Source organism: Lissotriton vulgaris, chromosome 5, assembly GCF_964263255.1.
Source record: "Lissotriton vulgaris chromosome 5, aLisVul1.2, whole genome shotgun sequence".
NCBI classification, from domain to species: domain Eukaryota; kingdom Metazoa; phylum Chordata; class Amphibia; order Caudata; family Salamandridae; genus Lissotriton; species Lissotriton vulgaris.
In genome coordinates this window covers 746729443-746757336 of record NC_141693.1, presented here as the reverse complement: position 1 = coordinate 746757336, position 27894 = coordinate 746729443, and the positions used below count along the sequence as shown (strand labels likewise).

The 27894-nt window shown below is 42.9% G+C and overlaps 1 protein-coding gene across 1 annotated transcript in view; it reads left to right on the top strand.

Moving 5' to 3' along the window:
* Positions 1-27894, top strand: part of VWA5B1 (von Willebrand factor A domain containing 5B1) — a 1100054-nt gene that overhangs the window by 327276 nt on the left and 744884 nt on the right. Inside the window, exon 9 of the mRNA XM_086920192.1 lies at positions 24223-24425. Within this exon, the coding sequence (XP_086776318.1) occupies positions 24223-24425 (203 nt within the window). The remainder of the gene's footprint in view (positions 1-24222; positions 24426-27894) is intronic.

The following is a 27894-nucleotide window of genomic DNA, read 5'->3' as shown; positions in this document are numbered from 1 at the left end:
CGCAGACAGTGGCATAAAGTCACTAATTCTACTTTTAAAGATAATTTTAACCTTCCTGCACTACGACATTCGGATGACATTGAAGCAGCTCTCAAGAAATTTGGGCTAGATGTAGGTCGGTTGGTAATGGTCGAAAATCGGTATTTTCGGCCGTTACCGACCGGTATACATGAATTGGCATGTAGGGGCAGTATTTTACATATTCGGTAACTTTACCGAATCGGTAAAGTTACCGAATCTGTAAAGTACCGAGTCGGTATTTTTACCGATTCGGTAAATTTCACATGTAGGTGGGACTCTTCTGAGTCCCAAAGGACCTACAAAATCGGTATTTTACCACACAATCCTATTGTGTGGTAAAATACCGATTTCAGGTGTGCATGCACATGTGTGCATGCACACCTAGCCATGTGACAGGCAGACCTGCCCTTAGGGCATGTATGCCTGCCACATGGCACCCAAGCCTGTTTTGGGGGTGCCAGGGGGTGTCAAAGTGACACCCCCTGCACCCTTGTGAATTCGGTATTTACCGATTCGGTAAATACCGATTCGGTAATGGCCATTCATTCCTATGGGCTTCAAAGCCCATAGGAATGAATGGGCATTACCGATTCGGTATTTACCGAATCGGTAAATACCGAATTCATCCGAATCGGTATTCCAGCACATCTGGAATACTTACATGTCGACCCCATAGATTTACCGATTTTAAATTACCGAATCGGTAAAATTCGGTAATTTAAAATCGGTAAATCTATTCTACCTACATCTAGCCCCAGATGATGAAACCAGGAAAACTATAGACAAAATTGCTCCACTAAAACTTTTTAAATCCAGGCCAGTCAGAAAGCAAGAAGTCTGGTTTTCTGACAAATTGAGAACTCTTAAACAAGGAGCTAGGAAATTAGAAAAAATATGGAGAACATCCCATCTTCTAGAAGATAAAGAAAAATATTGGAGTGCATTATCCTCCTACCATAAAGCAATACGTTGTGCGCGAAAAGCACATATTGCCACTCAAATACAAGAAGCTGGAAACTCCCCTCGAGTTCTTTTTCAAATATTACAGACATTTGCTAAACCGACAGCATGTGAAGCTCCTGATACTTCATCCCAGCAGCTGTGTGATGAGATTTCATGTTTCTTCACTAACAAAATTGATAAAATCTACGATAAAATTTTATGTACCAATCAGGCTTCAATTACAATCCCTATGACCCCCTTACCTACTCTCTCTAACTCAATACCGGATTCACAATCCCTGGATACCTTTCCCCCTGTTTCACTTCAAGAAATATCGAGTCTTATAAAACAGATTAAAAGCGGTAGTCCAGAGGATGCTATACCAGCTAGACTAATACCCACTTTGGATGAACAACTTAGTCCATTGATCACAGAACTAGTGAATCTCCCACTCATCTCAGGCACTGTCCCCAAGGAATGGAAGCGAGCTCTCGTCAGACCTTTGAGGAAAAACACCGCCCTACCATGGTCTGACCTGACAAATTTAAGACCCATCTCTCTGCTACCTTTCTTGGGGAAAGTCATAGAAAAACATGTCAATCGATATCTATCCAGACATATTGAACAAGTACAGGCCTTGGATGAGTCTCAATCAGGATTCCGCCCCAAATACAGTACCGAATCTACTTTGTTGTCGGTTACTGATGATCTCCATGCCTACCAGGACAAGGGCCTATCAGTCATCTTGGTTCTATTAGATCTATCGACAGCGTTCGACACCGTATCTCATTCCATCTTAATCCAACGGTTGTCGAGCGCTGGCCTTAAGAACAAAGCCCTTGAGTGGCTAAAGAGTTTCCTAGCTGATCGTACCCAGAGAGTCACCATGGGTACATATCGCTCGGCGGAAATTGAGATCTCTAAGGGGGTGCCACAGGGCTCATGCCTGAGCCCCACGCTCTTTAATATCTATGTGGCACCCCTGGCAGGAGTGTTGCGTAGATACGGCTTTGTCCCCGTATCCTACGCAGATGACACACAACTCCTGTTCCCCTTCAAATCTCTTTCCGCCGAAGTTAGGAACTCTTTCTCAGCTGGCATGAAAGCAGTGGCACATTGGATGTCCTCCAACTATCTCCAATGTAATGTCAGCAAAACGGAGATCATGCTATTTGGGGAAGCTAAGATACTCTGGACTCCGGATTGGTGGCCTGCAGAGCTGGGGGCTGTCCCTGAACCTAAGCAGATTGTGAAGAACTTGGGTATTCGGCTTGACCATGACCTGTCTCTGAAACAGCATACCAGTTATATATCAGGGATATGCTTCCATACTATCGGCCTGCTTCGCAAAGTCTTCCCTTTTCTACCTAACTCAGTGAGGAAAACCCTCGTTCAAGCACTTATACTGAGTCGGATAGACTATTGCAACGGTCTGCTAATATCAGCCAATGAAGGAGTGCTAGATAAACTGCAGGTCATTCAGAACACGGCAGCTCGCCTTGTTCTGAACGCCCCTCCGAGAACTCCCTCCAAACCCCTCCTTGAGCAACTGCACTGGCTCCCAGTTAGACAAAGGGCCAAATTTAAAATTTGCTGCCTAATCCACAAGTGTCTGAACGGACAGGGACCCACTTATCTTGAACGGAGATTTGTTCCTTATGTCCCAGCACGGTCCCTCAGATCAAGTACCAATCTCTTACTTGTGGTCCCCCATGTCAAAAAAGCCAGGCATGGAGGTAGAGCTCTATCCACTTTAGGTCCAAAGTTGTGGAACAAACTACCACTGACCTTAAGACAATGCAAAGAACACCTAACATTCTGCAAGCAATTAAAAACTATCCTATTCAAAAATGAAATCTAAACTCATCAGTATATAAACTCAGTATGTTCGCAGATTTACCGGTCAAAAGCGCAGAGATACTCCTGTTGGAGTGATTCTAGCGCTATACAAAACCACAAATAAATAAATAAATAAGGTATAGCTCCTAGCTGTAGATGGTGTAAGAGGAGGTCGCGGTGATAGGCGGTCATACTGGTCGAAGTCCATCTCATTGGCAGATGCACCAGTGTCTATGAGAGCTTGCACGTCAGTGCCTTCTATGGACACCGAGCACATGGGCGTCAGCCTTCGACAAGTCCCTGTCCGGCTAACATACAACACTATGAATACTTCTTTGTTGCCCTCGTCCTCGTACATGGGGTGTCGTTCCTGTGGTTGGTCATCTGGTACTGGCAGTGAGTCATCCAGGGATATTTGGCGAACCCGCTGGGACATCTTTCTTGGCCTTGACGCTGTTGGTCGGAACCACCCACAGCGGGACACTCTAGCATAGTGGTTTTGTCCTCCGCAACGAGAACATGTTTTTCCTTTTGCACCACAGACAGCCCTTGCAGGGTGATCCTTGCCATGGTATCCACACAGTCCACCCGGTGTTGGTCTTGGTGCTTGTCGAGGCGTCTTGGGGCGTCTCTGGATTGCATCCACCTTAATTGGCTGAAGCTTGGGCGCATGCGAGGTGGCAACTGGTGTATGTAGGGCGGCTTACATTTCTTCAGCCCAGGCGCTGGACAGTTCGTGAGAGCAGGCTAGAACCAGGATCTTGTCCAGTGAGATTCCAGGTCGCCTGAGGATCAGCTTCCGCAGGAGCTTGGAGCGACAGCCTTGGATGATCTGATCACGGATTTTGTCCCGCTGGTCTGTAAATGGGCACATGCTAGCCAGCCGGCGTAGCCACGCATAGAACATGTCGACGGACTCGGTCTCAGTCTGCCATGCCCTTTTGAACTTGAATTGTTCAAAATCGTGGTTGAGCTGTGGGTCAAAGTGTCTGTCAAGCGCGGCGACTGCCGTCTCTTAGTCATCATCAGTTCCTGTGTTGGGAAGTGTCTCGAATAGGTCATGCATCTCCGCTCCACCATAGTAGATGAAGAGTGACCGCTTCACGGTGCCATCCATCTCCCGTGTCCCCTGAAGTAGTGGGTGAGCCATCCGACCCAGGCCTTCCATCTTGGCACAGCCGTGGCGGGGTCCGAGGCTTTACTGAAGGGGGTAGTGGTGCGACTGCCGTGTGGGTGTGCACTAGAGCTGGAGGATTGGTGGCGACCGCTGGATTGCACCCTCCGTTTTGCTGAAGGAGGGTCACCTGCCGCTGGATTTCTCATCTTGGACTGGTAGTGGTGGTGTGCAGGAACGAGGGTGTGGCTTGCGTGCAGGCGTTCTGTGCTGGGGCAGACGCTACAGCACGTGGCCATGTGCCTCTGTCCTTGCGTGTGTCAGCAGGGGCATGAGTAGCCCTCTTGGCTCAGTTCTGTGTGCGGAGAGGAGGGGAAACCTGTGTTGGCCAGACCCATGCACTTCCAGCCTCACGCACGATGGGGTTTCCTCCTTCCTTGCCTGATGCACTCCCCCAAAGGTGTTGCACTGGCTGTGTAGCCTGTAGTTATGGATCTGTGTGCAGCTCCTATTCTCTCTGCAAAAGTCCTTCTATAAGTTCTGTCCTCCCTCCTTCACCTTTAATGAATTTCCATTTGGAGCTACCAGGGCTTGTTTGCTCCAGGCCACGCTCAGGCCTCGCCCCTGCTGAGACAGTGCACACTTGGCTCACACGGGGATGCTGTGGGAGCGAGCCTGCTCCTGTTGACAGACGTCACGGGGAGCGCAGGCAGTGGAGGGGGCAACCCAGCTCCGGGGCCTCTCAGCTTGGCTGCAGTGACACCGAGGGAATTCCAAGCTGCTGAAAGCGGTGGGGCAGCAACAGAGGTAGCTGCGCAGGAAGGGACAGCGCGGGCAGGGCCGCGGTCACTCATCCTTCCCAGGAGCCGCACCAGCGAGTTCCGATGGCCTAACACTCTCCCGGAGGCAGGGGAGGCATGTGGGCGGACTCGAGCTGGGCAGCACAGGTGGCCGGTGAGCAGCAACGTTGACCTGCGCAGATCAACGTGGGTGGGCTCCGCGATGCGATCACAGTTGGACGCGCAGCACCAGGAGGAGCACCACGCGAGGTAGGCGGGCACACGTGGGGTGCGACCGGCCTCGTCGCCAATGCAGCGTGATGAGCCTAGGTCTGAGTAGGCCGAAGCAGCATTGAACAAATACATGTGAGGCAAATACTTTCACTATCAGCCGGAAGACCATGAGCGTTCTCCAGCCCGTATATTTATACCCTTGGATCGAGCCCGCCCCGAGGGGTGTGGGGGTGCATGGGTGCATGGCAACATTGTAGGAGAGGGCTCGGGTGAAAGTGAGGGGAGAGGGGGCACAAGGAAGGAGGGAGGGAGTGACGCAGAGGGCGGGGCAGAGACGAGTTGATAAGGAGAGCATTCCCATGCATATTTAGAGATTTTAAAGACAAGCAGGCGGTTTTCCTCTGGACGCTTGTTGATGACCAAAAGAAGTAAAAAAGGCTCTACAGCAAGCAGCATAGAGGGGATTTTTGTTATTGCGGATGGGGGCCTGGCAACAGATGGGGCCAAGGAAACACAACAGGGACAGTGGTAGGAGGGAGGGAGGGAGTGAGAAAGGAAACACGGGCAACGGAAGATGGAGGGAGTGGGCAGACCACCCAGAGAATGGTAGGGCAGGTGGAGGTTGCTGCATTTTATGAAAGCAGGCGCCATGCTGAAAACTAAAGCTCAGCTTCCTTTTAACTTTTATGGCATGCACTAAAAGCGCCAACCTCCTGAAGCTGCTCTAGAGTAATGCAGCACAGGGAAGTGGGAGGGGCTGGAATGTATGTCATGTTGCCTTTTTTATTATGTGTGACAGCAGAACAGAATTTAAATAAATACACTTTATGAAAGCAGCCCTCGCGCATAATATTAAAAAGAGGTCCAAAATCCTCGATGGGTGGGAGATGGTTGGGGGGATGTATGGGAGTCAAAGATAATCCACATGTAAGAGCGAGCAGGAAATAAATAACAAGCAGGAGTGGGGAGGAGAATGCAGCTGCCCCATCACATATTCAACTCATCACATTCCATCCAGTCCAAGATTCTAGAGACAAGAATATTGGTAGGAGATCTACAGCCTGTAAAGAACGCAGGCTGTTTCACAATACCATAGAAAAAGGAGCATGTGTTAGACCTGTCAGTCTTAGGGGGATCTTCCCCAAACGTTATGCCTTCCTCCTGAATTTTTTGCTGATCTCGTTTTTGCTGGCATTAGGACTCTGTGAATGTTACCACTGCCAGCCAGTGCTAAAGTGCATGTGCTCACTCCATAAAAAAGGTAAAATTGACTTATTCCCAATTGCCATATTTAATTTACATACAAGTTCCTAGTATAGTGGTACTACATGTACCAAGTGTCAAGGCTTACCACAAACCTCTTACCTTCTGGCCATGGCTGGACCACTCAGAGGAGAAATGGGCTAACTCTAAAGTCTCTAACCTCCTACTTGCAAGAGTATACTGAACAAGGAAGATAAGCTGGGGCTCAGGGGAGGAGGTCCTCAGATTTTGGAATGGATCCCTCTGTATGCACGGCTGTGAACCTTGAAAACAAAAGGTTCCTCAGTCACGAGAAGATTCTATACTGATACCCGTTTAAGACCCCCCTATGATACTACTAAATAACTACCTGTGATTCACTGCGGCTCTCATACCGGCACACCTGGTATATTTACTGGTATGGAAAAAGGTGTGAAGAGGAATAGTGAAATTCATGAACAACCCAGGAAAAGTGGATTCTATAATAGAGACACACAAGGTAAGAATGTAACACACATCTGGGCATACTTTCTATAGCGAAAGAATCATATGATTATTAAGCTTAACTTTCCACAATTTAGCTTTTGTCTGTATCTCTTCCCATTTACATAAACACAACGTGGAAACTTAGGAGAATGTTACTCTACCACTCTTTCAATCTTTTAGTATGCCACACCCAGTCCTCAATTTTGTGCCATGACACAGTTACTATTTCACTGGATCCAGGTTCTTTTAAGAAAGTGTACATCATATGCGTTGCATATATAAAAATCATAAACATTGATACACAACGTATTGAATGAATGTAGTAAGCTCTTTAATTAAGGGTGTGTCAGCATGAACATTGTTTGGACAATGTCTTTTTCGCTTTAATTCAAACAAGTCAAGCATGCGCTTTGGTTACAGCAAGGTCTGTTGCATGCACAAATCAGGCCATTCAGGCATGTTCATTATGTACAACAATGTTGGTTGTATGCGCTCAGTACAGGGCAAGAAACTGCATGCACCTTTGAAATAAACAAATCATGGCAGACTTTCAAACAGAACAAGTACTTGAATTCACTGCTATTGAATTAAGTGTCCATATGAGTGACACTTTCTCTGTAGCTGGAGGTACCTCCGCGAACACTGTCATTATATCTGCAGTGATTGGATAAGGCAGGTTAGGAGTGGCGAGTCGAGTGAGATGGGCTCGTAACCTGAAGAAGGCAAATTCATCCGGCAATGTAGAGCAACCGCTCCCCCTGTGATTGTTCGAAGCAAAGCGGTGCTGGGACAGCGGGCGCTCCTTAATTAACCGACACCGCGTTCCACTCAAAATGGCAACCATGACTTGACGAGGTCTCATGGGATCTTTGCAAGTCATGGAATACACTGCTAACATCCCAAGCAGTCAATCCCCGCAGGTTTTACATTCAACAACCCACAAATAAACATTTGTCAATCACCACAGAAATCCACAATGCCACACTACGCATCAACCAGGAAACCAAGAATAATGGTGCCCACACAACTACCACACCCCCACACCAGCCAGGTAAGCTAACTAACTGGCAGGGATAAGGTCAGTACCGAGACACCCAGTGCCTGTAAATTAAATGCTACTTGTGGGCCTGCAGCACTAAGTGTGCCACCCACTTAAGTAGCCCATTTAAACATGCTGCAGCCTGTGTGTGCAGTTTTAAACTGTCATTTTGACCTGGAAAAATAAACCTTTTGCCAGGCCTAATACATGTAAGCCATCCCTAGGTTAGGCGCTGAACAACTCAGAGGACAGAGTGCATTGTAGTTAAAAAGTTGGACATGCACTTTCAAGTTGTACATGTCCTTGTAGTAAAAAACTAATACATTCATTTTTCACTATTGGGACATTTACCTGTGCCATAGGATAACATTTGTTTGCATTATTACATTTAATAAGTGCTAACTTTTGATTAGGATTTAGCCTTTTACTATGCCAAAACACCCCACAGGTGTGGATTCCCTATGGTGGAGACCCTCTGATACCCATGTTGAGGAATTAATTAGTGGACCAAAAGACAGGGGGTAACTATGCTAGAGCGGGTACTTCCTTATATGGCCACTTAGTCAATATATGCTCAACTGGGCAAGGTAAGCCTTATATCCTTTCGTTTGGGGGGGGGGGGTTGTGTAGGAGGGTGGAATCTGACTATATGGTTACCCCCACTTTTTTCCTGGCGTTTTGCTGGGTTTCGACTTAGTTGGACTGGGATACTGGTATTCAGGGCCCCAGTCTATCTACTTTCTCTCTAAAATGGATTCCCTGTACATTAGGTACACTCCATATTGGTTACTGGGTTACCCTTGTGAGTCCCTAGTATATGGTATCTTAGGTACCAAGGGCATAGGTACCCTAGAGGCCGACCAGGGGCTGAAGCATCTATTATCCCACCCCTGGGAAGCCTTCCAAAATGGCACCACAGGTCCGCACTTGCAGCCTGGGTAAGGTGGTGTAAGTACCCCTTACTGGGATATAGTATACCTATACCAACTATTTAAAAAAGACACATATTAACCTATGTCACTCCTATGGCAGGCCTTGACAATCCTGAAGGCAGAGTCCTTGGGTTTGTGTGAGAGGGTGCCCTAGCATGAGCTGAGCCCCTCTGCAGCTTTCGGAATCCCTTCCCTATAGCTGTGCCATGATATGGCCATACCATATACTCTTAAGTCCATTATAATCCTCGCGGTTAATGCTAACTTTGGTTTGGCGTTATCAAAACATGTCGTGTTTGGTGTCAAACACTTTGGAATACTACCCCCCCCCATCAGTTCTGGTGGCGGGGGTAGCATTCCACTATTCTAGAGAGAGAAGACATGTACACACTGGTATACCCGGTAGAAGTTTAAAAGAGCCTCAGCATCACAAAATGGATGCTGCTGCCACAGACACGAGCTTGACCTCCTGCTGCTGGACGAAACTCTGACAAGGGAGGCCTGAACAATAGGTTTCCTATCAAGGGAGGTGCCAGCACCTCCCTGGACAGACTTTAGTGTATTGGGGCAGGGTGGGTTGCATTCAGTGAATGCTTTTAAGACACTGCCTGGGGCACACAAGGTGGTCCATGCATTTCGCAGTTCAAAACGGTTGTTGGGACTCTCAGTCCCAGCTATGGCATAAAACTGGACATATGGGAAGGGTTGTAATCACCCCCTCCCCAGGTCCTCCCGTAGGTGGGACCTTAGAGTTAGTCCAACCCCTAAACTTAGTATACGTATAGGAACCCAGTCACTAGGACTTTAGATTACCCTGGACGAAACTCTGAAGACAAAATCTTGGACCTTCGACATTCCATATCGACTGGGAGATGGAAGAAATCTCCCTTCGGGTCAAGGAGTGACATCCCTGTTCAAACAGGCACCAAAGAAGCATCTTGCCGTCTGCATTTTCAAGGCTCCCGCCGGATCCCGAAGAATCTGCGACACAGGACATGGACTTCCAGACATCTCTGAGGCCGACATGAGATCCCAGGAAAGCGGAGACCCACAGCCGACACAAGAGGCCTGGGACCCAAACTCCCGGACATCCTGCAATTTTGCAACTGCACCTACTTCTCGAAATTTCCCAAAGTTGTGAATTGGGCTATTTGTTGCCCTTGCCCCAAGCACCTTTTGCACCAAAGCTGAGAGGCCTACACTCCATGAGTGTTCAATGGGCCTGTTTTCTTCACCGTAGCTCAATGCTCCTTTGCGATCCCTAGTCTGTTGGCTAGTGGGTCCCCATGAAGGACAATCCTTTGTTTCTTGAGCTTTCCAGGTTGCTCCAGACGTTCTCTGACTCCCCTCCAAAAGGTGAGTCCCCCAGATCTTGCTGGTCTGCACTGAAGCCAATCTTGTCATCTTGCTTGGGTTGCTGTTGCCAAGGTTTGTTCAGTCCAATCCGGATACCAACACTGCAGCACTCAACATCTTTTTGGGGACAGCTCGAATCCAGCTCCTGGTTGTTGTTGACACCTCCCGGAGCTCGTAGCTGAAGAGTCATGCTACACCTACTTCACCTTAAAGCAGCCGACATCGGCTAGCATCTTCCTGTCACCATCCTGGTCACTGGCTAGTGACCCAGACTCTGTCCCCTCTGCTTTCAGGTTCTTCTGATCTCCGATCCACCCTTGGATCCATCTAGACACTTTGCTCCTGGTCGCCTGCAGCACTTCTTTGCAGCTCTCCATAGGAATCGACGACGAAACCGACACGAAAAGACACCTATGCACCCGGCTTCCCTGGGTGAGGTAACACAAGTACTTCGGTGCTCCAGTGGGTCTTGACTCTTGAAGTGTCCAGTACTGAATGGGTTCCCTCGCATTACACTCCTAAGTGTCCTAAATCTTTAACAAGTGAACTTAAACTTTCCCTATTGAAGTCTATGGTGATTCGCGGCTGTGTTTAGACACTGCAGGCATCCCCTGTGGGTCTCTTGCATCCCTACCTTGGTTGGTCCCTGGTTGCCCCAGCGGTTCTACAGGCCCTAGGTGTCACTTCTATCCCTCACGTGGTTCTAATACCACTATTCTAGTATATGGTTTGTGAGGCCCAGGGCAAAACGTATACTGTGCTATTTAGTGTATGCTATTTAAAATGCTTGTACTGTACTTTACCCTCTAGCCTCATAAAGAGGCTATAGGGGTTGTGTTTCAAATAAATACATCTATTTTATATATATACCTTGGGTGGTGCACTTTCATTTGATTATTCAAGAGATTATAGACTGGTAAAACAAGCTGCTTTACATTCCTTCAAGACTTAGCCCGAAGGCTGCTCTCCACATCTACCACGAGGATAGCTTTCTTTAAAGGTTGTCTTAAACATACCATCAATAAATGTCATTTGGATTGGTGCAAGGTGCCCACTAGACTAGTGGACATCATATGCCAGGCCAACTTCTCATAAGGAACAGATAAGCATTTCATGTTTGGTATCTGGGTAATTGTAATCAAAATCCTCTTCAATGGTAAACTTAGATTTTATATTTCATACAAAGAGTTATCACCACAGCATTGGAGTCAGGGCAGGAGAGTCAGGACATTCCAAGCACTTCAAACAGAAACTCTAGAAACATCTCTTACTTCAAAAAAGGCACCAGGTATTAAAATAGGACCCTCAGATCCACTCTTCAGTTCACTTTCTTGACCTGTGAGAGGCATCTCAGATGCCTGCCTGCTGTTGTGGATTGCTTTGTTTCCTGCAGCCTACCTTGAACCCTCAGAAGACTGCCCTGCTGCTTGATCCTTGCTTCTTCACCTGAACCTAGTACTATCAGAGTGACTCCAAGGGCTAGTTTGCTGGCCTCCTGTTCAGAGCAACAGGGATATAACAGGTTCCCACCACCTTGAACTTGCTCCGGATCTAGCCTGAGTGAGTCCTAACCCTCCGAATGGTACCCCGCCAGACTTGGACCCTTGGTAGTGGTGCTAAAAGTGCCCAAATAGCCAAAATCTAAAACTTGTAAGTTAGAACATTTTTGGCTAAAAACTGTTCTGAAAACCAAGAGCAGACCAGGACCAACCTGCTTGTCTATCTGCCCAAGATGCATTGTCGTTCAGCCTGACTTCACCACAGCTCCAACTTTGTTCTTCTCCGCAGCAGCAAATACTGTTCAGCGGTCCTTCGCCAATGTGGCATCTGGCCTTCTGGAACTCTTGTCAGCTACAGCCTCCTGCCTTGTCCAGCTGGAGATTTTCAACTTCTAAAAAAGTGACAAAGTCTGAATGTCGGACTTTGTCTAGCAGCTGTCTGATAATAGTGCTCTCTCCTTGGACACTGCCTGCAGCCATTCCCCCTGAAATTAACCTTCTCAGAAATGTTTTCTTTCAAAACTCTTCTAAATCTGAAGGTAAGCGCTGACCGGGCCCGGTCCATTTCTTGTATCCGATCTAAGCTCCATCGCAGTCAGCCATATTTTTTTACTTTGACCCATTCTTGCACGTCTTGATCTCCGCTGTTGGTGCATTGATCTTTTAGGATCTTATTTTTACTAAAAAAATTACATTCATTACTACGGCTCTACGTATTGGATTTTTGTCAATTTGGTGTAAAATAATTTAATAAATTACTCTATTTTTCTAAATTAGTGTGGGATTTTTCTGGTGTTGTGTTTTCACTTTATTATCGTTTGTGTGCTGCATAAATACTGTGCACATTGCCTCCAAGTTAAGTCTGCCTGCTTTTGTACCAAGCTACCAGAGGGTTAGGTTAACTTAGCAAATTTCTGTGGTTCACCCTGTCAAGGATTGTGGCTGTTGCTTGAGTAGGGTTTCATCCCACTAAACCAACAATCCAATTCTCACAAATACTCTTCCACATCCTATGATAGAAAGTGCACACTTACCTCTACATCATGTTGTCAGGCTGTGTGTCACACAAGGCAGCCTGTCTTTGCACCAGTCCAAAGCATGACACCGGCAGCAGGCCAGCCTTTGTTGGTATAGCGATGCCCTGGGTTTTCTTCCTTGCCAAATGCAGAAAATGTAGATGATGTTCTCATTTGCATTTAAAGCTAGTAAGCCTACATCTTCAGGTTGCAATAGTCAAGTCAAAACCACTTTATTCGATTAATTAAAATCATAAAAGTACACATACAAATCACACATCATAAAATACATTAAGGTGATACAAAAATATTAAAAAACACAAAACAATCTCAGTTAAAACAATTTCATGTTCATTAAAAAAAGTCAAAGAAATTCATGTTTCAATCATTGCTGGGCATCTTAGTTTTCTTATCCGAAAAGTAGTTTGCGATATTAAAAATATTCCTGGGGTTATCCAATAATTGCAGATGTAATAGGGCAGGTTTAACCTGTAGAAACTCCTTGCCTCTTAGAAGTGGAATTATAAACTTCTTTCTAATATCAGAATAATAATCACAAAAAATGTAAAGTGTATAGTATCTTGAATTGAGCTGCGGTCACAGTTACAAAGTACTGCATCCTCTGGTTTGCACCATCCTTGAAATTTCCCCAATAAAAAGTGAATCAGATTGAAACGGAATCTGGTCAGTAACCAGCGATGATAGGGCCTTGTTACTAACCTTAGGTAAGACTCAATAGATGGTGATTTAACTAATAGAAAATGGGCCCTAACCAGAGGTTTTTTAAATTTCTCACCCTCCCATTCCTGGGCCCTTAAACTCAGGAAATGCTCTTTAACCCATCTAATATCACCTTTAACAATACCTTCCAGTGTTTCAAAAATTTCTGGGCGCCCAAGTTTTTAAAACATTGACTTAATATAAGAAAGCCACTGAATTTCATTAACTCTATCTAAAGTGACACAGTCTTTTAAAATCTGGCGATTTAACTTAAGTTCTGGGATCAACCATGTTTTTAGCCAACAGATTAGGGAAGCCATGCTCAACAGATCGGATACATACCCCATCCCCAGCTCCTGATGGGAGGCAAAAATTGGAGTAGATTGGGGGATAGACAAGAGGGAGCGGAAACAAATATTTTTGACCTTCTGAATCTCTTCCTCTTCCTTATACCCCCATATTGCTGCACCACATATCGCTATTGCCAAGCATTTTGCCTAGTAGATAGAGAGAATCGCCTCGTAGGGCTTTCCTCCTAATCGCTGGGCAAAGCTTAATAGGGCTGATGACGATCCTCCTATGGCGTTTTTTTTTGCTAAAAGCTGGGGGGCCCAGGAACATCTATCAAACAGGAACCCCAGATATTTAAAGACCTTCACCCTTGTGACCTCGGCCCCTTTGCGATAAAAGGTCCTAACTTTGTTCTTACGTAATCCCATAGTCAGAACATGCGATCTAGCAATGTTAACTACCAGATCCAGGGAGTTCATGAACAACCCGAAGGAGTTCAGTAATCTCTGTAGACCTAACGGGGTACGAGCTAGTAGGACGGCATCATCCGCGTATAGGAGAACCGGGATGGTGCTGTTCCCTACACGCGGAACGTCCAAACTAGCAATATCCAGGGTTTTGTCTATGGCGTTTATATAAAGTGTAAAAAGTGAAGGGGCCAGAATGCACCCTTGTCTTACCCCTCTGCCAGATTTAAAGTGTCCTGTGCAAGTGCCCTCCTGCGTCACCCTAAGGGACGCAAGCAAGTCCCGGTGATGATCCGCAAAATAAAATACCAAACAGGGGTCAATCCCCAAATCAAGCAGAATGGTCCACAGCCTCGATCTGTTCACCAGATCAGAGGCTGTAAATAGATCCATAAAGCCTAAATAAATAGACCCCATGGAGGCTACATTGTACTTATTTGTTAATAAATACAAATTAAGGTACTGGTCCAGGGTGCTTCTACCTGATCTGAATCCATATTGGAGATTGGACAGGATCCCATTTTCTGTCACCCACTCTGACACCTTAGTCAAGATAACTTTTCCCAGGATTTTAACAGAGGAATCTATTAAAGAAATGGGGCTATAACACCTAGGGTCCCCTCTCTGCCCTTTTTTGAAGACAGGCATAATAATGGAATGGGACAATGAAGCAGGAAACCCATGGGAAGCAGTAGAATTAAAAACATTAGTTACAATTTTAGCCCATAGTTTAACATTGCCCTTATAAAGATCGTCAGGGACGCAGTCTGGGCCAGGAGCCTTATTACTTGCAGATTTATTTATTGCCCTCTCCACATCCTCCTGATTAAACACTAATACAGGCAAAGGAGAACAACTGGCGGGAGCAATAAAAGGATCGGACACCTCATTACTCGCATAAATATATTCGAAGTGAGTCAACCAATCATCTTCTAGGATGTTGATTTCCAATAAACCATTCTCCTCACCCGAGAGCAGTGAGCTGTTAACAATAGACCAGAACTTCGAGCTATCCTTTAAGACTTCTTCAGACATTAGAGCGTCCCATACCTCTGTTTTAATTTAATTTTACGATTCTGTATATTCAGTTTATTTTCTTTTCTGAGGCTGGCTATAAGGGCCTTATCCTTGGGTTTAACTTTCAGTGATTTTATTAGGTTTTGGTGGGCCCTAGAACATTTAGAACCAAACCATCTTTTTTCTTCTTTTGGTTTAGGCCTAGAGGTAATGGTTAGATCTGTAGCAACCTGTTTACATATGGCTTCAAAGGCTATGATAATTTCCCCCTCCGGGGTAGAGCAATCAACACATTTTGTAATATCTTCTTTAATCTTAATACTCAGGCTATCATGAAAGTGATCAGGGACTACTTTTGCCCATTTTAATCTCCTCCCTTGATCTTGGGTTATCACAGTGCTAGGCCCCTTCATGTTGGCTGTGGCATCTAAAAGACAACAGCCTTTATCCAAATCTAAGATGACCGGATTGTGATCACTGAAAGAAGAACTTTGAGCATTATAAAAAAGTGCGTGCCCTAACAGTGCAGGAGATATAAATATATAATCGATAATCGTCTCACTTTCCCTAGCTTCAAACGTTACAACCCTCTTACTGATGTCAAAAAAACCTGGCTCATAAAGGTCAGCAAATGAAAGATGTTCTTCGAGAGCCTCCCCCTTAGGGGTATGTTCAAAGTGAGGTGACGACGAATAAGAGGGACCATGAATTTCATTAATTCGACAATTAAAATTACACAAATGAATATTAAAATCACCCAAAAGAATAATATAAACATAAGTGGTTTGCTGCGCTTTATATCTTTCTAAAGATCGTGTCAAGTAACAGAGATGCTCATTTCTGTACTCACTTTCCCCAGAATTATAAAAATTAATTATCAATGTTTTGGGGTAATTCGAGGTAGTGAGCTCGTCTATTAGACAATTAGGGGAAGCTGAGTCAAAAATCATTACTGAGCCCTTTAATCTTACCGAGAAAAGGAGCATCAACCCTCCCTTAGCTCTACCCGCTGGCATTGGGCGGGCTGGCTGAAAGTAAGATTTAAAGCCGTCCACCCAAAAGTTATTGTCCTTGTCCCAGGTCTCTTGCAGGGCTATAATATCCCAATCTCTGATAAGCTTCAACCAATTCTGGTCACCCCTTTTAGACCGGAGCCCTGCAATGTTCCAACTCATTAACCTAAATTTAACACCCACCTCTGCAATAGGGTCATACTCAGGGGTAGGGAGTCAGGGAGTCGTGACTTTGGGCCTTAGTCAATCTTTCTCATTTAACCGAGACAAAGGGAAAACCTGTTTAATAGGACTAATGTCTCCTTATTCTTGGTTACCTGACTACAGAGTGCTTTTGGTGAAAAAGGGACTCTAAGACTACCCCCGTAAGAGAAATGTTCTCTGGTTACTGAGTTATATGGGATCCGGTCTAAACTCCCACAGGTCTGTTCTAGTCGTGCTCTTATATCCGCTTTTAGCTGTCTGGGGGGGATAAAAAAAAAAACAATGATGGAGCCCTGATGCTTCCTTCCTCCCTCTTCAGGTCTGAGGCATCCCATAACAGACGGGGAACAACATGGGGATTATTAAAATTGACAATGACACAATCCCCTTTTACTGCTTTTTGTGAACTCCCTAACCATCCGACCCGCCTGGCCATTATAACACTGGAGGAAATTTCGGTAGCGCCAGAGCAATTAAGGTCACACCATTTTTTAGTTACTGATAATAGAGCATCTGTTGAATCTACCTCTCCCTCCATCAATGGAGGGACCCTTACAAGGACTACCACCAGCGGGGCTGCTTCAGGAGGGAGAATAATATTAGGTTGGATGACAAAAGCAAGTCAATCAAGCCGGGCCGACGACGGCTGAAATGCCAGAAACCGGTCTCCGGAAGCTTGTCTCCTTTCTGGTGAAGAATTGGCTTGGAAGTTTGGTCTGCCCTGTTCCCATGAGGCACTGGGTCAGACTAATTTGCATATAGCCAGGTTCTGAGCTGGGATGGTGCAGTGAGCTAAAAAACGGTGATGGATCAAGCCCTGATCTCTTGACTGGGTATGAGTGTTCTGTTTAATTCAGATACTCTGTCCATCACCACCCCCTTTTCTGAATCGTTTTGTCCACCATAAGCGTGGAAGGGTATACTCAGATGTGAGTCCCTTGCTCATTGCACCATCAGGATTCAAGCAAGCCGGGCCGAAGACGGCTGTAATGCCAGAAACCGGTCCCCAGAAGCTTGTTTCCTTCCCAGTATAAGAATTGGCTTGGTAGTTTGGTCTGCCCTGTTCCCATGATGCACTGGGGCAGGGACAGACTAATTTGCATGTAGCCAGGTTCTGAGCTGGGATGGTGCAGTGAGCTAAAAAACGGTGATGGATCAAGCCCTGATCTCTTGACTGGGTATGAGTGTTCTGTTTAATTCAGATACTCTGTCAATCACCACCCCCTTTTCTGAATGGTAGTTGAAAAGAGTCTGGATCGGCAATTGACATCTCCTCATGTCTGGATCAGAATGTAAGTGAGGAGGTTTTTGTGTCAGACTATTTTGCTGAAGAGTCGGATCACAAGAGGGGGTCCTTAATACCAATACCAGCTACAGTTGAATTGTTTCCAGCCCAAATGGCCAAACTAACAAATTTGGTAATGTAAGACCGTTTAATTTGGACCAGTCAAGTATAATCCTGGAGAATAGTTTTACCATTAATAAATCACTATTGGTTCCAGGTGAGGTTAGTGGTGAAAATGTTCCCATCTTATACTAACAAAGTAAATCCAGTAATATAGTTTTAAATAATCAGTTTAATTCAGTTGATATATCTTTATTAACTAAATTTGACGGGAACTTTCATGCCAGACCTCGTGACACAGAAAATAACGTTTCTAGACCTGAGCGTGGATTATGTGAATTTCTACTCCATACACTAATCACTAATGCTCTTAATTTTCATTCAGATAAATTAGATATTTAGGTAGACATTTTAAACACATTGGCATCACATGTAGTAGGAATCGATGCAAAGCTTCTCCAATTAACCAAACTGATTACTAAGGTTCAAATAGATAAAGAGAGTCAGTTAATAATCTGTACTTGTGCACAACTGATAGATAAAATCTCAGATTTACCGTCAATTGTTAACTCCATGGTACAGGAAGTAAAACTGCTGTCAGGTAGAAAAGTTCGAGGTAATGAAGAAATTATTAATCTACCTGGTACAAAAAATAATTCAAATGGTCCTGTTCAATTTGGATCGCTTAGTAAAGATAAATTCACTACATTACAAGATGATAAGAATAACAGAAATAGTAAAAATAATGATATGAATGATCAACCTGCAAATGATGACATTAATTTGAAAACACCGAAGGTATCTCATGTTAGCTTTAAAAGTATGAAAAACAAGGACCATTTGACAGTTGATGAAACAAAAGGCGACTGTCTAGAATCAATCCAAGCATCATGTGTTATTAAAAACTGCGCGGTTAAAATGATTTGCCCTGAAGCAATCCAAGCATTAGGCGTCACTACAAACCCTGAGGTTCTGTCCAAACGGGCAAGAAAAAGGTTAAGGAGAACCCATAATAAAATATCACAGGACCAAAAACTCCCCAGTGAGGTAGTAATTAAAAATCCTAAAAAGCCTAATGAACCTGAAATGAAAGCTTTATTCCTGATTTTTTTGATCATCGGAAGAATCTGAAGTTAACTCAAAGAATAAACAAAACGGTCAATCTATTAATAATTCTATACAGGATGAGGCTAGTGCCAGTACGTGGCCCAAAGCACCTCTTTCAGTAAAGTCAGGGGTTATTTTGCCTGACCCGTCTTGTAATGAGTCGGTTGATCAACAAGGAGAACAAAATACCCTCAATCGAAAAATTGTAAATACTAATGATCATCAATGTTACAATAACGATTACGCTGAACAACCCAGTATTCAGGTCCAAAAGCCACTGGAGCCACATGTATTAAGTCATTTGAAAGCTCCAGTTTGGCTCCTATTATTGGGAAGACCATATTAGAGGACTCTAAAGTTAAGAATGAAATAGAGGCCTCTGATCTTTTGTACGAAATGAGGAAAGTCGTTTTCTGTCCCCAGTATACTATGAGAAGCACTTATGATATTTTGAACCGTGGAATTTAAGAAATATTGTAAAAACTCTTACTGTGAAATAACTGTTACAACCTGGCTAAGTGATGAAATTGTTAGTAAAATAATTGCTAATACTACCAAATTTGAGAAATGGGGTATCAAAGTTTGGAGAATTCAAGGGTCTCAATATCCAACTCTGTTGATCCCTAATAAGTCACCTTGCAGCCCGGTTCTAAAGAAGGGTGAACAACAAAAAATAGTCACGCCATCACATGTAAGAGTGCTGAAAGGTGCATCAGGCCCATCAACAGAGTTACATTTGTCATGTGGTATTAAGATCAGGAGTTGTCAGCCAGGTTTATGAATATGCGAAGAGTTAAAGAAAGTCCCCAATCCGGTTGAGGATTGGAGTTGGCTTCCATCGATATTAACAAATGTAAACTCTGTGACGAATGATTGATGCCGGCTTTCTCTTGAAAAAGTACTACACCCTTTCAAAATTTGTTCTTGGAAAACAAATGGTCTTAAATCACTTCTTGAGGATTTGAATGTTATAGGCTTTTTTTAAACTTTTGATTTATTAATGCTACAATAAACTTGGAATATATGTAGTGAACCCCTTATTGGTTATTTTTAATATTTGAATGTTGCAACTCGTGAGGCCTCTATAGGCCGTCCTAGTGGTGGCCTCTCTATATATGTTTCTTTGAATCTTCATGTTAAGCATTTTGTGATTGATCTCCAGGTAAAATGGATACAGTGTGTCAAATTAATTGCCAAACAATCGATTATTTTTTAAATTTGTCTATTTGAGTTCGAAAAAAAGGTTCGATCCACGTAACTTACACATCTATGGGAAACCATTAAAGTGTTATATTATGATCACCTGGATTCAATGATCATCATCTCTGGGGATTTTAATATACATCTTTTTTCGTATAAAAAGTGGAATGCACCCTCAAAAATTTCATCTCAATGAACTAATTGTGAGTTTACAAAATATAACCTAAAGATTATGAATGATGATGATAACACACCGACGTTTAATAAAACGGGTAGCCCTTCCATAATTGATTATTCCATAATCTCTGAGAAACTTTTTAATTTATTTCAAAGTTATCAGGTAGTTCTAAGGATTGAGAGCGATCATAATCCACAAGTTATCTTTTTCGCTTTTTCTTTTGATTATTTGCCAGAATCTAGAATGATCAAAACTGCTTCCACCCCTTTCAACCTTAAAAGGTTAATATGAAATGACAAAATGGAAAAAGATATTTTAGAAGTCCTTTCCTGTTTAATTTTAGATGTACAGGATGCTAATATTGAAGGGAAATCTATGGTTGCTCTTTGGCCTTCTTTATGTTCCGCGCTTTTGGTTAATTTCTCTAATTTGAAACCCTATGGGGGGTATAACTTTAAATCCTAACAATCCAGGGTGGTAGTCACACCGCTTACTATACCTTCAAAGAAGTCTTAATAAAACAATAAGATCACTGTATAGGAAAGCAAAAGGAATATCATATTTTGCGATATTCCAACAAATTAGAGAATTGAAAAAGGGATACAGGAATGAAATTTGGAAGGCTAAACAAGCATATTATGAAAAAACTTGGTCTAAATTACATTATGCTTGTAAATCTAAAGACTCGCAGCTGTTTTGGAGTATTATCAACAGCCTTGAAAATGGTTATCATAGAAGCAATAGTGCCAATATTGATGAATTAAGTTGGGTAAACTTTTTTAATAATCTTAAAACTGTTCCTCCAGGTCCACAGTGCGATGTTGGTACAATTAATCTTACTCATCATTGCCAATGAGAGATAATAGAAAATGGTGGGTCAGACCTAAATGCTTATGATCCATTAAGTTCGTTTGAAACTGAGCCATGGTCGGTTGACAAAGTCAAAACAGTAATAAATAAGATTAGATCAAATGGAGCGCCTGGCCCGAATGGAATTCCGAATCTTTAAAGTAAACTTAAAAGACTGGCCAGAGGTACTAACGCTCCTGTTTAATTAAGTGCTTAAAACAGGCCTGATTCCGGAATCATGGCAGGGAAGTATTATCCAACCAATTTATAAAAGTGGTCCCCCAGGACAACCCCGCCAGTTATCGATTAATAGCATTAACAGATGTAGATGCGAAAATATTTGCTAGTTGTCTGTTGGAAGAATTGGAATCATGGGCCATAAGAGAGGATTTGATTCCAAATTTACAAACTGGTTTTAGAAAGGGAGAATCTACTTATACTAACTTGGTTTTATTGACATTATTAGGCAAAAGAGCCAAATATAGGAAACAATAAATTGTATATTTGTTTCATCGACTTAAAAGCCACCTTTGATTCTGTGCCCCGAAATGTAGTTTGGTTGAAGTTAATCAATTGGGGTATATCTGACACACTTTTAAAAATGATCAGATTACTATACTTCAATACTTGGGTACAGATCAAAGTAGGCGACGGTAGACATATGACTCGTCGCCTAGAAACCAATATCGGCTTGAAACAAGGATGTGTTTTGGCTCCTTGCCTTTTTAACCTTTTTATGTCTGATCTCCCAGCCCATTTTAAATCTGCCAATGCCCACTCCCCTTCTGTGTTGGGTAAAGAGAATAAATATTTACAATATGTCGACAATACCATTTTACTAAACCAAACTGTCATAGGACTAAAAAGATTAATAGAGTCTTTTAACCTATATGTTACACAAAACGGTCTAAAAATAAATACAATAAACCCGAAAATAATGACCGTGGGAAAAGGTAAACTGGGAGTAAAAGAATGGAATATTAATGGTTTAGTTATTGAATGCTTAAAATCGCATAAATATTTGGGAATCACATTTGATGATAGTTTGTCATTTCGTCAGCATTTTAATAACCTTGAAGCTAAGGGCACATCGCTTGCTTTGCTTTTAGAAAATTGAGAGATAAGCTATTATGCCCAAATTATGATCACCTGCTGAAGGTTATGAAAGCATAGTTAATTGCATCTTTGGTTTATGGTTCCATTATCTTCCGGGGCAAAGATACGAAAATGCTTGATGATATTCAATTAAGGACATATAAATCAGTTTTTAGGATTCCCAGATACATTATTCGCGCCAATATAAGACTTGAATTTGGTCTAAAGAAACAGTTTTTGGCCCGACAATCCACATTTTTAAAGTCCTTATTGACACTATCTCAGGCTGAAGGGGGTTCATTAGCAAATCTGTGTTGGCTTGAGATATCAAAAAGTGAATATGCGAGTAGTTGGCAACCTTATTTAAATGAGTGTTTACACAATTTTGAATGCCCAAACTTAGTACATGAAGTGAGGAGTAAAATGGTTTACAAAAAATCAATTAACCAATCAGCTGCTTCTTTGTCTACTATAACGGATAAAGATGATTTAAGGAAAAAAAACTCTATGGTCAATAGTTAACTCTTTCGGCAAATTGTCTCCCCAACCTTATTTGTTATTTTATTTAAAACCTTTCATTAAGAATAAATTCATGTTATTAAGGTTTGGGAGATATCCAACTAAAGACGGAATTCCAAAATGGGGGAAAAAGTGGCCATCCAATATTTGTAGACTCAAGTCAAGTCAAAACAAGCTTTATTCGATTACATTTAAAATCATAAAAGCAACAAACAACATATATTTAAAAAAAATTTGATTACAATTTGATAAAATTCATTACAATTTGATAAAGTCATGTGGGTTATAAAAACATAACAATTCAGTAAAATTCATGAAGGTTAAAAAGCAAGCCGGGAATCATAATGATAAAATCACCCTTCCAGTTGTCTCGGGGATAGCATCCTGGACCTAGTACGCATAGCGGCGACCAGGAAGCTAGCAACCCCGAGAATTTTTGTAGACTATGTGGGCTGTGTGATGAAACTTTACAGCACATAGTAACCCTATGCCCAAAATTGTTAGACGAGCGGAAGACCGTCTTAAAGCCTATTTTTAACGAATTTGGAGTAAGAACGTGTAGGACTGCAATTATTGTATGTCTAAGAGGTGTTACCATCCGTATTATTCACCAATTTGTTAAGTTTATTTTTATAGCTGAAAAGAAATTCTGTAAAGTAGATATTTTAAGTGATGAAATTTCCGCTATGAAAGTTAAAAATTGAAAGTTAAAAATTGATAAAGATATAATGATTTTAAATGTTTTTAGGGAGTGTGTGGGCAATTTTAAGTTTGTTTAAAATATATTATTATAAATGTACTATTTTGTATCTAATGTCACTCCATAATAGTGGATTGCATCTTATGTATACCTTTTATTTTTTTCTTGATAGCTCTAGCTGCTAGCATAAGGCACTTTAATTTCTGCTGCTATTTGATGGAGTGTACTATATGTATCGAACTGTTCTAAATGTAATCTTATAATGGCAGATAGCATTTTATGTATATTTTTTTAATTCAAAAGTTTACCTGAAGATTCTAGGCCGCTTGCACAAGGTACTTTAATTTTTGTTGGTATGTCGTATATCATGTACCCGTACCAATCTAAAAAGTTGACGGGTAAATTCTGCTGCTGGCACAAGACACTTTAATTTATGAAGGAGTTTTCCCCACGTATTGCACTGTTTTAAAAGTAATTTCATAATGGCGGATGGCATTTTATGTACACTTTGTTCAAGTTAAAAGTTTATCTGACGATTCTAAGCTGCTAGCACAAGGCACTTTAACTATTATTATTATGTATCCTTACCAATTTAAAACATTTTTCTGTAATTTTTGCTGCTAGCACAAGACAGTTTGATTTCTGCTGCTGCAAGTACAATTCACTTTAACTCTTGCTGCTAATTTTTAATAGCAAATTGTATAATTGCAGTTGAAGAAATCATGTTAGGGCTTAGCTGTGGATCTCATCTTGGATATCAAAACTCACTGTATCTGTATATTTTAATTAGATTTTGTTCTGGATATGTACTTTATTGTTTGTAATGATTTTAATTAATCAACAAATAAACTTTTTTACCTCATATATTTTAATTTACAATGTTTAGTGTGCTGCTTAACCTGCACTAAACAGTAACCGTGTTGTGCTGATAGAGGGGTCCTGGTGCACTCACAGTCTATTTTGATGATATGGTAGTTCCATAGTGCTGGAATAATGACAAGCATGTGATGCCCTCCAGGAAAGTTTGGCAGTTGCATGTGAAAGCATCAAGAAGATCCGAGCAGACATGGGAGGCACAAACATCCTGTCCCCTTTGAACTGGATCATCCGACAGCCAGTGCGCAGGGGATTCCCACGGCTGCTGTTCCTACTGACAGATGGAGCTGTCAGCAACACAGGGAAAGTTATTGAACTCATCCGGCATCACTCGTTCTCTACCAGGTAAGACTACTTCATGCACTTTTCTAACTACCCAATGGGGGATGTTCACCAAGTTAGCCAATCAGGGTCCACAGCTAACTGCACATCAGGTACAAAGGGCATGGGCTCATGCATCTGGTAGAGCTTCCAATAAATGCACACCCCAGTGGACAGCTACTTATTGAACCAATCAGGGACATTTACCTATTTCCCTCAAGAATAGCCATTCAAAGAACCAGTTCAGTTTCATACGTCTTTATTTCGGTAAAATTGACCATAAAAGACATCACAGAATAAAACACAATAAAACATTAAAAACCAACATAATACATAGTTTACATAGTACATGGAGCTTCACTCACAAGATGTTCAATAATAAGCTGACTAACACTGTGGATATCTAACTCTAATTAGCCAAGACCAGCCTAAATATTTAGCTACTGATATGGCCACTGGGAGAGATGTTACCATCCCTAACAACCTTAAGGCCTCATTGGCCCCTCTGGTGTTAAGCTTTCGACAAATTGGTTTTAGCCTTTATTTCCGTGGGGCGACATATGCAGGGCATACAAAAAAGAAGTGACCCACAGTTTCCTTCTGATCTTTACACCATGGGCATGAGTTCCCTACCCCACCCCTCCGTTTATGTGTGAACGATCTCAAGGATAGCGTTCCTGTTCTAAATTGATGAAAAGGTTTTCTATCAATACTCATTGTTATGGCGTCCCAGTAACTTTCCAGAACTGTGTCCACCTTATGGCTCAAAAATCTACCAGAAAGGGTTAGCGAGCTATGTTCCATAATCAGCTTGTTTCTATATGCAGCCCAAAACTGATCCTTAAGATCCTTTTTTGCAGGGAACACGCTAGTACTGGGGTCAGACCATAGCTGGATAAGGCCCATATCTGACAAGATGGATTTAACCGCTTTAAACCAGGGGAGATTGCCACTACCCACTATTCGTCTAAGATCTTCTATTCCCACAGCAAATGTAGCCAATTCAGGGGTTACCCATATTCTCCTCCATAGTAGTATAATTCTCAATTTTGCCAGTTCCTCTATTGGATAACAACCCAAGTCCAACATTAAAGGAAGCATAGGGGTCGATTGAGGAAGGCCCACCAAGTTTCGTAAAAACGTATTTTGTATTTTCTCAAGTTGGGACAAGTAAACATAGCCCCAGAGATCCGCTCCATATACAATGGCCATTCTAATCTTGATGTTATATATTTTGAGGGCTGGGCTCACTCTCTTAGTTAGAGAGGATCTCTGCTCCTTGACCAGTGTCCCACTCAACTGAGAACATTTTAATGACAATGCATCCATCTGGGCAGTCCATCTTAATCTATGGTCTAGAACCACCCCCAGGTAAGTCATCTCATTTACCTGTTCCAAATTTACGCCATTAAGACTAACTTGGCCTAGTCTTGGTATATTTTTAGTGAAAACCATAAACTTGGTTTTACGTGTTGACCTGCAAATCATTGGCGTCACAGAATTCTACAAATTTGCTAAGTGCCAGTTGTAGCCCCTTTTGTGTTTTTGAAAGTAAAAGTGTGTCGTCCGCGAAAATAAGAAGTGGAACCTTCATACCGCCCAAGCTAGGAGCGTCTTTAGGAGTATCCAAAAAGTATGCAACAACTCTATTAATAAATAGAAGAAAAAGGGTAGGGGCAAGGACACATCCTTGGCGGACTCCTCGTGTCACTGGAAACTTTTTTGTGACTCGACCCTGCGTACCCCATCGAACCTGAGCATAATTCTTCTCATGGAGTCTTATAATTATGTCCAACAGGTCCTTCGGCAGTCCCATTTGTATCAGAGCCTCCCACAGTTTAGTTCTTGGGACCAAGTCGAAGGCGGACTTTAGGTCCACAAAGCCCGCATAGATCACACCTCCACTTAAGACCACCACCTTCCAATAGATTATTCGAAATCTAAGAATCTGGTCTATTGTACTTACACAGGGCCTGAAGCCAGCCTGCAGTGGTGATAGTATTGACATTTTGTCCATCCATGCTGTGATCTTAAACAGCACCATCCGAGAGATGATCTTTTGGATGGCGGCAATAAGGCTAATTGTACGGTAGTTTGCAGGCAGGGAGCGATCCCCCTTTTTGAATATTGGAAGGATTTCCGCCCCCTGCCAAGAGTCGGGTATCGGGGCACCATCTGCCACAGCATTAGCTACCTTCAATATATAGGGGACCCAAGCTGCCTGATCAGATTTGAAAATATCTGAGGGAATGCAGTCTATGCCGGGAGCTTTCCCCCCTTTGGTCTGGCTTAGAGCCAGCTCTACTTCTAAACGATCTAAGAGGGGGTCTGAGCCCGGAGTTCTTAAAGGGCCCACCCGTATACTTGCAACGGGGGCTACTAGAGGACCAGAGTTGCTAAACTGTGCCCCAAAGTATGCAACCCATCCTTCTTCAGCTACATGATTGGAGGGGAGTTGAGACTCATAGGAATTCCCCCACTTAAGAACATGCCAGAACCTTGATTGGTTAGAGGATAAACTCGATTCATAGAGATCCTGCCAGTGTTTGTCGTCCCAAGCTGATTTGGCCTCTCTCTGGCACTTTTTATATTCTTGCCTACCCTTCCGTATAGCGGCACTGTCGCGCGACTTAAGTGCTACAAGTAGGTCAATATGGGCTTTGCGACTCAGTCGATTATACCACTTGCCCCCACCCAATGATGTTCGTTTTTTTTTTCCAGTTTTTTTTTTAATTAAAAAAAGCGATTTCAAAAAGTTAAAAAGATTATCGTGTAGCCCACAAATATCAACTGGGTGGGTCGTTTTCTCCATAGAGACCGAAACCTCCACGACTTTCCGTGAGATTATACTTAGGATGGCGGGCTCCTCTGCTACCCTACACCACTGTACCCTTCTTCTGTCACTCTCCAAGAACACATCTGCCGTGGCACATTTATGAGGGGCTCCCAACTAATAGTTACTTTCAAGAGCTAGGCTGAGTGCCAAAGGGTTGTGGTCACTCTCAGGGCGATCCACCACCATCATGTCAACCAGAGAGGACCAGCACTCTGCCCTAATAAGAATGTAGTTGATCCTACTTGTCCTATGACCATTATCGAAGGTATGCTTCCCTTGTTTGTCTGATGGGGTTCGCCCATTCACAGCTCTCAGTCCCCATTCAAGGCAGAACCCCAACCAGTGGAGTGCTGCTTCTGTCCCTTTCTTAATAGGTAATAGCTCTAGAGATGGAATCTTCCAAAGTTTGTCCTCTTCTACCTGGAAGTCCATCTCACTTCCAGAATACGGCTCAAAGGTGCAATTTAGGTCGCCTACCAAAATAACAAAAGATTCCCTTCCAATTTGGTTAAAAATAAGCTCAAGATCGTTAAATATACCAGTTGGGCTACGTCCACACGGAATACCCCGAGCATAGACGTTTATAATAACTATCACCTGGGAGCCAGGATTTGAAAGCTTGAGCACAAGGATATCAAGATTTGTAGTGGGCACCTC